General features: G+C 32.8%; 1 protein-coding gene across 3 annotated transcripts in view; it reads left to right on the forward strand.

Moving 5' to 3' along the window:
- The window catches only part of CAAP1 (caspase activity and apoptosis inhibitor 1), a 62,474-nt gene that overhangs the window by 17,833 nt on the left and 29,115 nt on the right, over positions 1-15,526 (forward strand). For all 3 annotated transcript variants that reach the window (XR_004424711.1, XM_033123636.1, XM_033123635.1), the window contains exon 5: positions 9,244-9,317. Coding sequence is in view for 2 of the 3 variants with exons in the window: in XM_033123636.1 (XP_032979527.1) it covers positions 9,244-9,317 (74 nt within the window). In the remaining variant the exon portion in view is untranslated. The remainder of the gene's footprint in view (positions 1-9,243; positions 9,318-15,526) is intronic.

The raw sequence follows: 15,526 nt of genomic DNA on the forward strand, positions 1-15,526 counted from the left end.
TTCATTTGAACTGTGCAACTGCATTTGAGGGATTTGGGAAGCATTGTTTTCTGGTTTTGTAACTGGTTCTACACACACACACACACACACACACACACGCACGCACGCACACGCACGCGCACACACGTTTGTATTCTGTTTATTCAGAAACCTAATTTTGAAAATGCATCTATTGTCATTTTTTCTGTCAGTCCGTTTACTGCCTAATCTTGCTACTCAAGCACTGGGTTAGATGTTAGCAGGTATTTTCCCTTTTTTTCTGCTATTCCCTTATCACTTACTTTTTTAAAAATTTAAGTTTTTAATAGCTTAAGTAATTCATTATATTAATTGCCCTTTCCGTTTCATTTGAAAATAAATTCACTGATGTTCACAGTGTGCTAAACTTGTTAGTGACTATTCATTCTCTAATACTCCCGTGTACTTCTCCCTCCATGGGAACTGTTTGCTTACCAAGAGTCACTCATGTTTGTTTTCAATTCAGTTATCTTAGTTATATAATTTAGTTAAATGTATAAAAAGATGAAGTATCAATATGAAAGTAGTTGATTAAGTTGCATGCTTTGGAAAAACTCAAAGAGGAGATTGCTGAAAAGTTGTCAATTAGTTGTGGGATAACAACAATAAAAGTTTCTGTAAATATAAAGGGTTATTGTTTTTTTGCACTCAGATTTTTGCAATACGAGTTTAAATAAGCCAAAAGTAGAAATGGTTTATGTGAGTAGGTTGAGACTGCCTTTTTTCCCATGGATTTGTATTAAAGGTAAGGCTGGCCTTATATCCAAAGATTGGTAAATGAAGTTACATTTCTGTCTTATGTTAACTTATAATGCGTAAACTATAACTTTTAAAAGTGTTTCCCTGGTTAATAAAACTTTTTTTTTTCCAGGTAAACAACATTAACCTTCTGAGCTAAAAATGATTTCATTTTTTTTTCTTTTTATTATGAAAAGTGTCAAGTGTATCGAAAAGTAGTATAGTATGATGAAACTCCATATACCTATTGCCTAGATCTAACCGTTATTATAATTTTTCATATTTACTTCATCTATTTTCTTGAAGTATTGTAACGTGAGCTATAGATATCTTAATGCTAAATATTTATGTTAGAATTTCCAGGAAATAAGGACATTTTCCCATGTAGCCATTTATTGTCTATTATTAATAGCTTACTTATTTAAATGTTATTGCATACACATAGTACAACATTTTAAAATGTATGTAGTGAAAATAAGTCTCTTTTTCCTGTTCCTCATTCTTCCTTTTTATAAGCAACCAGTCAGTTTCTTGTGTATCCTCCAAGAGATATTCCATACATTTACAAATATATGTGTATGTATATTTTTTCTTTCCCGCAAATGGTGTACTGTGCAAACTATTCTGTACCTTTTTCCGTTCAGTTTTTTCCCCACATAACAGTATGTCTTTCTTTGGATTTTATTCTACCCAGTATGTATAAGGCTTCCTATGTATACTGTATACTATTCCGTTGTTGGATGTAGCAAAACATTAACAGTCTATCTGTAGACCTTTAAGTTGTTTTCTGTCTTTTGTTACTACAAATGATGTGAATATGTCTGTATATAAGTACATAATCTTGTTCTTCTGTGGTTATATGTACCATAAAAACCAAGAAGTTATTTGTTGGGTCAGATATTTGGAGATTTGAAATTTTGATAGATATCGCCAAAATTGACTTACATAGAGTTTAAACCAATTTATACTCCTCCCCTCAAATGTGGTGTACATGTTTTCATATGCTTTAGCCAATATAGTGTTACCTAACATGCTGATCTTTGTTCATCTGTTAGGTTAAAAAGTAATATCTCATTGGAATTTTAATTTGTATTCTCTTATTTTGAGTGAAATTGACCATCTTTTCATATAGCATAGATCTATTTGAATTTTTTTCTATGAACTCTTTGTCATTTATTTACTCTGTATATATATGGAGGACTCTGGTCTTTTTAATTTATTGTTTGTGATAGGGGTTGTATTTATTTGCTTGTTGCTTTTTTTTCTTTATGGCTTTTTTTTTTTAACCTACATAAATATTTCATGCTTACACAGTCTAATTGTATCAATCTTTTGTGGTTTCTGGGTTTTATGTTTGGAAAAGGCCTTCTCTATTCTGAAATTATAAAAAGTATTCTTCAGGCTTTATTAATATTAACTTTATGGGTTTCTTTAATGTTTAAATCTTTGACTCATTTGGAATTTATTTTGCTATAAGGTAGGGGCTGTAAGATCCCATTTCAGTTTTCATTATGCCATATTTCCCTTTATAATTATCAAAGATTCACTCAGAATATTATTTTTATAGTTCTTGATTAGACTTCAAATGTTCAGTAAATTTGTTCTGTGTATTTATCTTCCATCAGCTACTTCTTTTTTTCCCCTTGTTTTCATACAAACTAATGTGAACCTGTACTGTCATTAATTATTTTTTATAATGAATAGGCAACCATGGGCATGGTCAAAAGAAATTAAAACAGTACAAAATCGTACAGAAGGTACACAGTGAGAAATGTTTCTTTTCAACCTTTTCACTCCCAACTTTCTCAGGCCCTTTGTTGAGGATTGTTGGTCTTTTGTTGCCATTGTTCATGTTTGTCTTTTTATTGAAATTTTTAAAATAATAATTCTGTCTTGATGATTTAATAGCATATTTTAGTTTTCACAATAAGAAAGAAGTATTTTTTTCTGGGGCCTTGAGAGGAGATTCTGAGTGAAAACTCACTTTATACTTTGAAATATATGGCCATATATATATATGTATATGGCTACATAGAATTTTTAGGTATTACTAACTAGAGAATTATTTCTGTAAGTAATAGAAAGTCTGGATAAATGTGAAGAGTGAAGGTTTAGAGTTAAGCTGCCTACATTTTTTAACAGTAGAACTCCACAGCTTATTATCTCTGTGACCTTTGGCAAATTATCTAACCTTGGGCCTCAATTTCCTCTTCTGGAGAGTAGGGGTAATATCGGTACCTTCCCCATAGGATTGTGATCATTTAAGTGAGAAAAAGATTTTATAGTGCTTAGAATAGTACCTATCACATAGGAAACACTGGGAAAAAAAATATTGCTGTATTTGCTTTGGAATTTTTATTTTGAATCTGTTAACAATAACTATTCCTAAAATTCCACTTGAACCTGGTAAGTGGTGGGGATTTTCTCCCCATTGCTTTTATGAAAGCCTGAAGAAAGCAGTGAAATAATTCATTGTGATTTCTAATTATGATTCTTTAATGTTATTGCTTTTTAAAAAACAATTTGTTGCTTATGTCTAATTTTTCATTTATTATAAAAATAGTTTAAATTAAGAGAACTAAGTATATATTTTAAAGCATAAAAGGATTTTTCTCACAAATCAATATTGAGATCAGTTAGTTATATTGACCTTCTATAATCTCAGTTCTCTTAAACACATATGTATTATAGAGAGCTGACTCTGTGCTTTAGACTGGTCAAGTGTGAACAAATGGTTCTTACTCCACTTACGTTCTCATGTCCTTTATAAGTTCTTATTGGGCTATAATACTGAGGTAGACTGTTTTACATTATAGGGTAAGTTTATCAGAAATAACAGGATAAGATTTTAAGAAAAACCCTCATAGAAAGTATGACTAACCATTGACAACATTGTGACCTAATACTCAGATAGGATTCCACGTTCAAAGTAATAAGATATTTGCACATCCTACATGTTTACACCTTTAAATGCCCTGACAATGTGACCTCATGCTAACTTTTGAAATGGGAAAAGATTGGAAAATATAGGAATATAGGGATAGAACAAAGTAGAGACCTCTTTGGTTTCCTTTAGTCAGTTTTATATAGAATAGAACCCCCTTTTTAGGGAATTGGCCTATTCACAAAAACTTGGAGTTGCAGGGGACAGTTTATACAGTGAATCCCTTAGACAAATATAGATCAGAGAAAGAAACTGAGGTATAGTAACTGAGCCTTTGAATTATATTGTTTGGGGAAAGGACGTGGAGATAATAAGGGTGAAATTTTGCTGTCTTTTGCCTAAGGAGATTTCCTAGGGCCGCAGTACAGATGTAGATTTATTTGCTGTTTGGAAAGGACCTTTGAGAAAAATTAAGATCGTTTTGCCTCATTCCATAATGTTTGAAGGTTACAGTTTACCACTGCATGACTTCATTTTTCTGAACCTGTTCTAAGATTTTGGTGGTGCCCCAATTTAAAAACAAAAAGTATAATTTAGATACATTTCTTTATTCACCTTTCTTACCATACAGTTCTGTGAATTTGAACAAATAGATTATAATTATCTACCACCACAATCACAATATAGAACAGTTCCATCACACCAAAAATTTCCCGCATGTCTTTGACAAGTCTGCTCTTGTCTCCACAACGCCTGATAACCCTGATCTGATTTCTGCCCCTATACTTTCCCCCCCAGAATGTCATTTGGATGGAATGATACAGTATATAGCCTTTGAGTCTGGCTTTCACTTAGCATAAGGCATTTGAGATTCATTCACTTTGTTATGTATATCTGTAGTTCTTTTCCTTTTTATTGATGAGTAGTTAGTATTCCATCGTGTGGGCGTAGCATAGTTTATCCATTCCCCAGTTGAGGTAAACGTGCAGAATAATGACCCTCCAGGGATGTTTACCCTCTAATCTCCAGAACCTGAGAATATGTTACTTTATATGACAAAAGGGGTTTTGCAGCTTTGGTTAAGGTTAAGGACTGAGATGGGAAGATTCTCCTGAATGATCCAGGTTAGCCCAGTCTAATCACATGAGTTCTTAAAATTGGAAGAGAAAGACAGAAGAGTAGGTCTCCCTGCAGAGAGATGTGACTTGTGGCTGGAAGGTGGGCATAATCCTTGGTTTACATCCAACAAGGAAACAGGGACTTTGGTCCTACAACCTTGTAACTGAACTTGCCAACCTACCAAAAGAACAAGAAGTGAATTCTCCCCTGGAGCCTCCAGAAAGGAATGCAGCCTACAGACACTTTGCTTTTAGTCTGGTGAGACCCATGACAGACTTCTGACCTATGGAACTGTAATATAACACAATTATATTGTTGTTTTAAACTACCAAGTTTGTGGTAATTTGTCATGGCATCAATAGCAAACTAATGAAGGGATATTGAATCATTTACAGCTAATGGTGATTTCAAATAAAGTTACTATAAACATTCACATACACATTTTTGTATAAACATAAGTTTTTCATTTTACTTTGTTAAGTACCTAAGAGTGGGATTTCCGGGGCATGTATGCATCCTCCCTGATACTATGTATGAGAATTCTGTTTGTCAGTTTTGATTCAGCCATTCTAATATATGTGTAGTGGTAGCACATTCTGGTTTTAACTGGCATTTCCTTAATAACCAATGATGTTCAGCATCTATCGTGTTTGCCATCTGTATATCTTCCTTGGTCAAGTGACTTTTTAACAAATTTTTTAAATTAGGTTCTTTATTTTACTCATTTGAGAATACTTTATGTATTCTGGGTACAAATTCTTTATTAGATACGTGCCTTGCAAGTATTTTTCCCCAGTTTGTGGTTTATCTTTTATTCTTTCAGCATCTCTTTAGAAGAGCAAATGTTTTTAATGTTGGTGAAATACAGCTTATTGATTATTTTTATTTATAGATCACGCTTTTGCTGCGATTTTTGCTTAACCCAAGGTCACAAAGGTTTTTAAAATCTTCTAGAAATTTTATATGTTTACATGTTTTAGGTCGTCCATTGACTTGCTTTTGCACCTTTGTTGAAAATTTATTGTCCATATATGTGTGTATCTATTTCTGGACTTTATTAATTTATACGTTTATCCTTTCTCCAATATTACAGCCTCTTGATTTACTGTAGTTTTATAATCTTGAAATTTGATAATGTGCATCCTTCAACTTTGTTGTTTTTCTTCAAAATTGTTTTGGTTACTCTAGTTTTTTTTGTCTGTCTCTTATGTTTAGTAGTGGAAAGCTCATAGGATGATAAACTGGCTTCATTTAGCTTCTATCTTTGCTCCCAGGAGAGTGGAGAGAATCTAGTTATACCTTTTGTTATGCTAGTTTGCCTGATTTCTTTTTCAGCTGACTTTTGCTAAAGTGGGAAGAATCTGGCTCCTTTGGTCCAGATCGTTGGTCCAGTTTTTTAATCCTTCTGTTGAGGTATCTTCTCAGTATTTTTCATTTGGACAAGAAATTGACTTTCTTTTCCAACTTAGAAATATATTTTAAATCTTTAGTAATTCACATGTGTGATTATTCTTGATTAAGTTCTGCAGATCTCCCCAGTGTGTTACTCTAATTTAAAAAAAAAATACATTGAGTTGTAAGAAGGAATAAAGAGTGGAACTACATATGGGGTGAAAGAAAGAAAGTTGAACTGATGTTGGTTTGAGGACTTAAATTCCAGAGACAGATAGAGGACTCTTATCATTGAAGGCTAACATTATAAATTAATCTGCTTCAAGAAGGAGAATTGCAGGTGGGAGAAGGGAATTAGAAAAGTAAAAATGAGTTTGTTTTTTTTATTGGAAAAAAGTACAAAAGTCATTGCAAGATTCTAAACCCAAATCCGTTGTAGCATTGTTCCCTTCCTCCCCCCCGCTTTCTCTCCCCCTTTTCTCTTTCTCCAGTTATAAAAGTCTTACGTAGTTTTAAACTATTTGATGGAAATATTTAAATGTCATTTAAATGTAACTTGGAATTTCTTTAGTTTTCCTAACTCTGACACCTAATTTGTTTTATCATCTAGGGATGCATTTTTTTTAATTTTTTTTTTTACTTTCCGTAAAACTAGAAATAAGAAAACATCGTATGTTCACGTTGTAGTTTTCTTATTTTTAAGACGTTTCCTTTTTTGCCTTTCATGCTCTTTGGTGAAGATTTTTAAATTGTATTAGAGAACTCTGATCATTTTGATAATTTTGGTTTCAAAGTCTACATCTTGGGGAAATTAGTTAGGTTTTAAAATTCCCAACTATTTTCTGAAATTTGTTTTCAACTTCAGATAGTACTGATGCAAAATCATCAACCTTTTCCTGTTCAGACACAAGGTGGTGCACTACACCTAGTCTGAAATTCTGTTGATGACTTTCTTCAAACACGGAATTAAACCCAATTTAAGATAAAACAGAACATTATAAAAGTCCACGTTGGGCACTAAAAGAAATTGTTTGTGACAGCAGATAGTTTTTATAGAGGGGACCAGTTTTATTTGAAGGGAACCCAAGGTGCTTTCACAGAGAAAATAATGTGTAAAATAATGTATTTTACAGTATTATTATTAGTTAAAATGTTTTGTTTAGAAATAATTTTAGGCTTATTAAAATGTTGCAAGAATAAGAATAGTAGAGGAAACATCCATATAACCTTTACCTAGATTTACTCATGAGCATTACATGCCATTTGCACACCTTCTCTTTATATACATGTGTGGTGTTTTTTCCTGAAACAGTTGAGGCTAAATTACATACATCATGGCACTTTACTACATTATGCTTTTCCTAAGGATGGCGATATTCTATTTTATATAACCATAATACAATGTCAACTTTAGTAAATCAACTTCACTAAATTTAACATTGATAACAATACTTTTATCCAGGCTACCATTGGTGTTTCCGTTTGTCCTTTGACTTAGTAATGTCCTTTGCAACGTTTCTCCTCCTCCAGTTCAGCAGTCTCAAGTCAATTATAACATTTAATTGCCATGGTTCTCTAACCTCCTTTATCCTGGAATATTTCCACCGCCTTTCTTTGTCTTCTATAACGTTGACATTTAACTCCCTGCCCCCCCCTTAAATAGAGCATTACTCATTTCCATTTTGGGTTTGTCTGACGATTCCTCGTAAGATAGGTTACACATTCTCAGGTGGAATATTGCATGGGTGACGTTGTGTCCTTAGGGTATTACTACATATGCTCATGGTCGTTTCAATGGTGATGTTACGTTATATTTTTGTTCAAGTCATTTTTTTTTTTTTTGGTAAATTTAGTTGTATATCTTTAGAAGAAAAATTTAGTGTCCATCAGGATATGTAAGAACAAATAAACATTTTCTCTTCAAGGAAGATACTTAGAAATAGATTAATGCTTCCAGTTGGTAAAGTCTAATTTCACTCTAAGACTTGAGCTAGCACATTCTAACTTTATTCCTTGCAAAGCTCTTAATATTGTTGATATCCTCCTTGGGATCTGCCAGTCATTTTGATGACAGAATAAAATCTGAATAGGTAACATTGGATACAAAGAAATATAAAATACAGAGCTATCTCAATTGTAAGTCTCTTAGATGTTATAATTAATACCAAATTCAGATTATTTTGTGGTCTATTTGAGTTTGTGTTTGTATTAGCAATGTTTAAATACAGAAGAAACATGTAAGTGCCAAGTATGTTGACTACAAAGAATATTGTAAATTTCTCAAAAGAAAAGAGCAAAAGTCTTTATCCTTTGGTTATTTGTTGTTGTCAGGTAGATAGAAATAGTTTTTTGTGTTGGAAAATTTCCTAAATATTGGTAGTATGTTAATTTTAGGGTGTGTATATGTAAAAATTCTCAGAAGATAATAGATACTTTAAAGAAGATAGTCATTTTGAGTATTTGCAATTAATTTCTTGACTTTTGCTGAAAACTATTTGTAACATAAATATTAAAGATGGTATAATGCCCTCTAAGAAAACATTAACTTAGTTTGCACCTCTGTTGCAGAACATGGTGAATCAAAACTTTTTTATGGCATGATCTTACACCTAATCCATTTACTTTGATTACATATGTATACTATATATAAAATATGTGTTTCCTACGTACTATAGGCATTAAAGCATTTGAGATGTGAAATTAGATGAATATAAAATAATTTGAATGCTAAAGTGCCCATTAAATTCAACAGTTGAAAAATCATTTGATTCATCTGTGACTTACTTATCCCATTAGTGACCCTGTAGAATATTGGAAGGGATAAAAAGTTATCTCCATATTCCTTCCAGGTTTGCCCCTTGATTTTCCAAGGGACCATACTGCTTAAATTGGTAGTGGTTTATAGCTGCTGTTTTTGACACTTGTATGCATGTTTCTGAGTTTCCAGAGTGCACTAAGTGGTACCCTGGGGCTTAGAAGAATTCTGTGTGTCTTCCCAAGTGTCTCACTTAATTCTAGGGTCTTGAGCTGTAAATATTATTTGATTTGAATGTAGTTTTTAAAATTGTTTTTTATTTATTTTCATTCCTCAGGCAAGACATCTGTATAGATTCTACTTCATCCCTGAGAGAGAACAAGCAACCTGAAGGTTTGGAATTAAAACAAGGTATGAATCAAATACTTAATTGTTTTACGACATTTACCTGAAGATTATAAGCATTTACAATAATAAATTTTCACAGTGTTCCAGCTAGTCACCTCTTTTCTAGACAGGGGACAGAAGATATATTTGGTCCAAAATCAAAAGAGAAGAATATATACTTTGTTTTATGACTCCTTTAGCAACTGGAGTAGTTCTGCCTTAGTGATGCATAAAGATGCCACCAGAAAGTTGTCGTCTTAAGTATTTTTACGTTGGTAATCTTTGTATCATTAGCTGCAGGATATTAGAGATATGTTAACTGGGTAGCTTCGGGTTGTATGTGGAAAAAATAAGTTTTATGGGATAACTTTCTCTTTTTTTGCAGAGATATTTTGTCTGTGTTTACTTTCTTCCTTATTTATTGTTTTCTGTAAATCAGTAGTTTTCGACATTATCAGCTAGCAGAATTAAAGTGGTAATTTGTGACGCTCAAACCAAGATGATTAATAGGGCTAATTTTTCAGATATTTGTTTGTTTGTTTGTTTTGTTTCTTCTCATCCTAGTTGGGAAAATTGAAAGTAAAATAAATTTTTATTAATTACTCACAGGATATATCACATTTTTCCTTTTTCCTAGTAATTGATAACCTGCTGCAGACAAGAAGGTTGTGTTATTTATTATGTAAGCAACTAATCTTTGATGGCTTAGGATACTTTCTCTAAAACTGGAGTCAAAGGAACTTATTTGGTAGAGAGAAGCAGGTTCTCAGTTTAGTTAGGCAGAATTTCTTTTTTTCAACTATGGTCTGTGTTACCAATGCTTAGTTAACAAAATGGAATAAAGTCAGATAATTAATTTTATGATTCATTCAATTTATATGTAGAGAGAATGAAATCTAGATTTTCTGTAATTCTAACTTACGTATTCTGGGGTTTATAAATGTTTCTGATGATCATGAGAATTCCATTGCTTTTCAGAAGTCCTGTTGCGTTAGCCTCTTAAATAACCAGACAAAATTACATCTTTGTATTCTGACTACTTCTGAGCACCCCCAAGACATTTGCATTTATTTGTCACATGTACATACATGCTAAGCACACATCGTTTTCATATAATGTAGTCATAGTCAGGTAGCTTTTGTACCATGTTTGAGTATAATTAGACAACTTTGTTACTGTTTCTGCCTTTGTTTCTACTCTTTGCATCAAGTGAGCAGGCGTTGTGGAGGTTATGCTGTTAGATTATCTGTGGAGAGAAGAGTGTTATGTAATGCATAGAAAAAGCTACAATGGGCAGGCTGATTCCAGTTTCTAGGGAAAAAGGAATGGAGACCTCTTTACAAAAATTAGCCAATTTGAGAGAAGATTTTTTTCTGCTCTGATATTCAGGCACCTGGAGTCTTTAGAACTCCCCGGTGTCAACAGCCTGTTTTGCTGGAATTTTCTTAAGCTAACTTCAGTCATTTGAAAACCAGCGATGGAGGCAAAGAAGAAAGAAAAAGGACTTGGAGTAGCTAGATATCACAAAGCTCGTAGGAGCTTTTACAGACCACTCTTAGGTTCTCACTTAGGCTTGGGAAACACCAGGAACACAGTGTCATCAATAAGTGACAGCAAGCAGAGGTGAGAAAACATAGGATCAAAGCACAGCAGTTCATGTTCATGTTGTGACTGAATCTGTAGGAATTGGCTAAATTAAGTTTCAACTCTTTTTTTTTTTTTAAAGAAAGCAGGGAAATAAGTAGGCTCTTTTAGAAAAATGTCTATAGGAATGGTTTCAGTATAAAATGTTTTATTGCATAATGGGATAAACATAAATTACCTAAAACTATGCAATTATGTAGAGCATGTTCCAGATAAATATTAGTATAGCTCACATCTGAACCGGCTAACGAGTAACTTGCTTGGAGTTCCCCAAGAAGCTGAGGAACACCAGGAAATAGAAATCCTGGCAGGCTCAATAAGGGTTATTGCCTTTTTTCTAAACGAATTAATATTGTCTATTTTTAATAAGCAAAACTTTTAAAATTGACTTAATATTATCTCTAACTTATTTTTTGCATAGCTAGCTATTCTTGCTCACAGTGAGCTCAATAAAAACAGAATATAATGCTCCTTGTGAATGCATTGTCATTTTCTTTAATGGCTTGGCCGTTTAAGAAAATTCATTGAAGCTTATTTAGTGCCAAAGTAACCCTTTGTTCAGTAGACCAGAATATAAAGCAACATTGAATTTTCTCTTTGCTCTTTCAGAATAAAATAAAAATTACTGTATAACCTATTACCTGTGTGATACTGACAGGTTATTAAAATTACATTTTCACTTTTTTCAACTTCTAAAATACTCAAATATTGAGAAATATTAACTATGAATTAGTTAAATTGAAACGCGTTTCTTTGTCTAGACCTGGTTTCATTCATCTTGTTGATAGGAGACAACATTTGTGAAACGGCTGTGCTGACGATGTGTATCTGATTGTACAGTAGCTACTATCACACTTTAAAAATGAACTAATACCTGAAGATTTACCTTCGCTACGCAAACATTATTTAAATGAATGTAATCTACTGGTTGGTTGATTGGTACTGTGGTAAAATAGAAACTCTTCTGCTGGGGTTATTTTCTTAAGTCATTTTTAGCAAGAGGGCCATTGTATAAGAAACACAGGTATAGTTTTGCTCTTTATCTTTAGCACAGCTGTGTTTGTGAGCATATGCAAGCCTGAGAACTTATGTTAGTGTTCTGGAGAATTTCAAGGCTTATATTAATAAAAAGGTTTAGCTCAGCTTTTAAAATAATAACGGTTTATATAAATTCTCTAAATTAGTCATTTGTGCTGTAGTTTAAAAAAATGAAAACTGCTATTTGTCCAAGGTAATTTGTAGAAAATATTTTTAAAATATCAAATCTCTGCTAATATTAATGAATTGTCTTCCTTTAAATGTATCTGTAAATAAGTTTGCTCACGACATTCTGTAATTTAGATTTCACATCTAAGTAAGATAATATGGTATTTGTCTTTCTCAGTCTGTCTTATTTCTCTTTAGCACAATAGCCTCTAGGTCCATCCATATTTTAGCAAATAGTAAGATTTCATTATTTTCTATGGCTGAGTAATACTCCATTGTATATATGTACCACATCTTTATCCAGTCATCTATTGATGGACACTTAGGTTGCTTCCATTTCTTGGCTATTGTAAATAACACTGCACTAAACATAGAGTGCAGATATATTTTCGAATTAGTGTTTTGGATTTTTTCAGATAAATACCCAGGAGTGGAATTGCTGAGTCATAAGTTAGTTCTATTTTTATTTTTTGAGGAACCTCCATACTGTTTTCCATAGTGGCTGCGCCAACTTGTAAGTCCAACAACAGTGCATGAGGGTTCCCTTTTCTCTACATCCTCACAAACAACTATTGACTATCGGTTTGTTGATGATAGCCAATATAACAGGTGTGAGGTGGTGATATCTCATTGCGGTTTAATTTGCATTTCTGTTAATTAATGATACTGAACATCTTTTCATATGTCTGTTGGCTATCTGTATGTCCTTTTTGGAGAAGTGTCTGTTCAGGTCCTCTGCCCATTTTTTAAATTGGATTGTTTGGCTTTTTGTGTGTTGAGTTGCCTGAGTTTCGCGTGTGTGTGTGTGTGTGTGTGTGTGTGTGTGTGTGTGTGTGTACACACACACATACATACATATCCATCCCTTATCAGACATATCATTGACAAATATTTTCTCCCATTTACAGTGACAGGTGGGTATTAAAGTAATTGGAGGGCATCACTTCATAAATTATATAAATGTCTAAGCACTATGCTGTACACCTGAAACTAATATAAAATAATATTGAATCTCAAAAAAAAAAGACATTCAGCAATATTAAAATAATGATCTATATTTAAATTGTCGCTTTAATGTTTACAGCTGGGGGTGTGTGTAATTTTGTAAAGTAGTCTCCTTTGTAACTTTAAGAATTAAGTTCTTATGTTTGCATTCTTTCTTGGAAGGCATAAGGAGAAATTTTTTTAACTATACATGAGAAGTAGCTAAGTGAAATTTGGGTATTTAGGTTGAAAGTAAGAGTTAAGGTCACTTTAAAATATATGAAGGTCTGTCAAGTGGAGAGTGACTAGGCTTGTTCTGTATTGACTCTGAGAATAAAAATAGGGTCAGTAGATAAAGTTATCATTAGACAATTTATTTATTTCAAATAATAATCACAAGTATCAGAAAATGCAGTGGGCTGTCTTCTGAAATAAGTTCCTGTTGCTGAAGGTGTTTGAACACAGGTTACATAAACGGCCACTTGGTGGCACTGTTGTAGAGCAGATTCAAGCAAGATTTGGATGTTTGGCCTTCATCTTGAAGTTTCTAGCTTTCAGATTTTGTGAAGATCAGTGAGTGCCTAGTGCAGTGTCTTCACTTGGGAGGAATGCTTAATAACTGTTTTCTTAGATTGTTTAATAGAAGCAGAATGAAATACACTTTTTTTTTCTATCACTCCGTTTTTTATTCTATTAGAGGAAAAGATACTTGATATACTCTTTAAGTTATATGAAGATTCCTTGAAATACATACATTTGAATACAGTCAACAATAAATATGTAACCATATAATATATAAAATAATCAAAATCAATAAGACATTTACTACATCTTACTCTGATTCTTTCACGTTAACTTTCTGATGCATAGTTTTGCTGTGGTTAGGCTTAAATCTTGCCACTTTTCTATTGAGGTAACATTGGTTTATAACATTATATAAGTTTCAGGTTTACACCATTATAATTTGACATCTTGTTTTTATTTTTTTAGTAATCTAGTTGCCTCGTGCAATTATATTTTGGCCTTCTAGTTGATGAGTTAGTGAATGACAGACAGCTTTAAAACACACCTTGTTAACAAGAGCTTCAGGAAGTTGAAAGGTAGACTTTAATAGGGGGAAAATGTTCTCAGTGGTTAAACTATGTGATGAAACTTGAGAATAGATATTTTCTTTGAGCTTGTTTCAACCTTTCAGACCACTCATCACTAAAGTGTGATTGTACACACTCCCGGAGAATGCAGGAAGAAAACACCAGAACTTCTACAGTAAAGAATCTTATATATTTAAGCAATCTGCCTTTTAAAATTTCTGATTACAGATATATGATTATAATAGTGCATATTTGTAAGTAAATCAAAAATATATAGCGTACTTAAAAATGTTTTCACTGATAGGATTATGTAGGTAGTGAGACCACTTTTGTAGACTGTCATAAAGAATTGACAATGGGCATAACTTATTCATTTCTTACTTCTAAATAGTAAATGTGGTATAAGAGATTTTCCCCTCATTTAGCAGAGACAGTAAATGTATGAGACCGTTTGAATCTTCAAGGTGAGGGACAAATGGAAAAGCCCAATTAATTTTAGTTCTTGTTGCTGTTGTTATTATTGTTCCAAAGCAGTACTACACCAGGGGAAGCAAAGCTGGTAAGTAGAGGGACTAGAATAAAAAAGAATGAAGAAACGACTTTGCAGTTAAAAAGTAGTTGAGTTTTGCTAAAAAGAATTTTACAACCAAAGCTGAACGAATAAAATACAAGCTATAAAAAAATTAAAAAGGTAAAGAGGAAAATACCATCAGAAACTTTATTGCTTTGTAAAAGAAGAGAGAATGAAGATCATCAGTTATTAAGCAGAATTTTTAGGTGTAGATTTCAAGCCTCCCATAGAAGAGGTCCCACCACAGAAGTGGTCCTACCAAAGGAAAGATAGTAAACACTAGGCTTGAAATCAGATTTTGTTACTGCCAGTTTCTGACCTTTTTACACATCCCACACCATAGCCTGTGATTTAATTAGCAGTTTTGGTTGCCATGTCATAAGTTCATAGATATTGAGCTTTTGGATAATAAACTTTAATTAAAAAAATAATAGTATTCCTTAATTATTGAGGCAGCTTACTTAGGCAGAGTTCCTATATACCCACTTACCACCTCTTCTCCCATTTCCCTTATTATAATCATCTTGCATTATGTGATAAATTATTTACAGTTGATGAGACAACATTAATACATTATTATTAACTAACGTCCATTGTTTACATTCAGGTTCATTCTTTGTATTTTAATATTCTGTGGGTTTTAATAACTGTATAATAACATCTATCCACCACTACAATAGCATACAGTATAGTTTCACCTATTCAACTTTCCCTCACCCAGACTCCTGACGGCCACT

This window comes from Rhinolophus ferrumequinum, chromosome 12 (assembly GCF_004115265.2).
Source record: "Rhinolophus ferrumequinum isolate MPI-CBG mRhiFer1 chromosome 12, mRhiFer1_v1.p, whole genome shotgun sequence".
In the NCBI taxonomy this organism is placed as follows: domain Eukaryota; kingdom Metazoa; phylum Chordata; class Mammalia; order Chiroptera; family Rhinolophidae; genus Rhinolophus; species Rhinolophus ferrumequinum.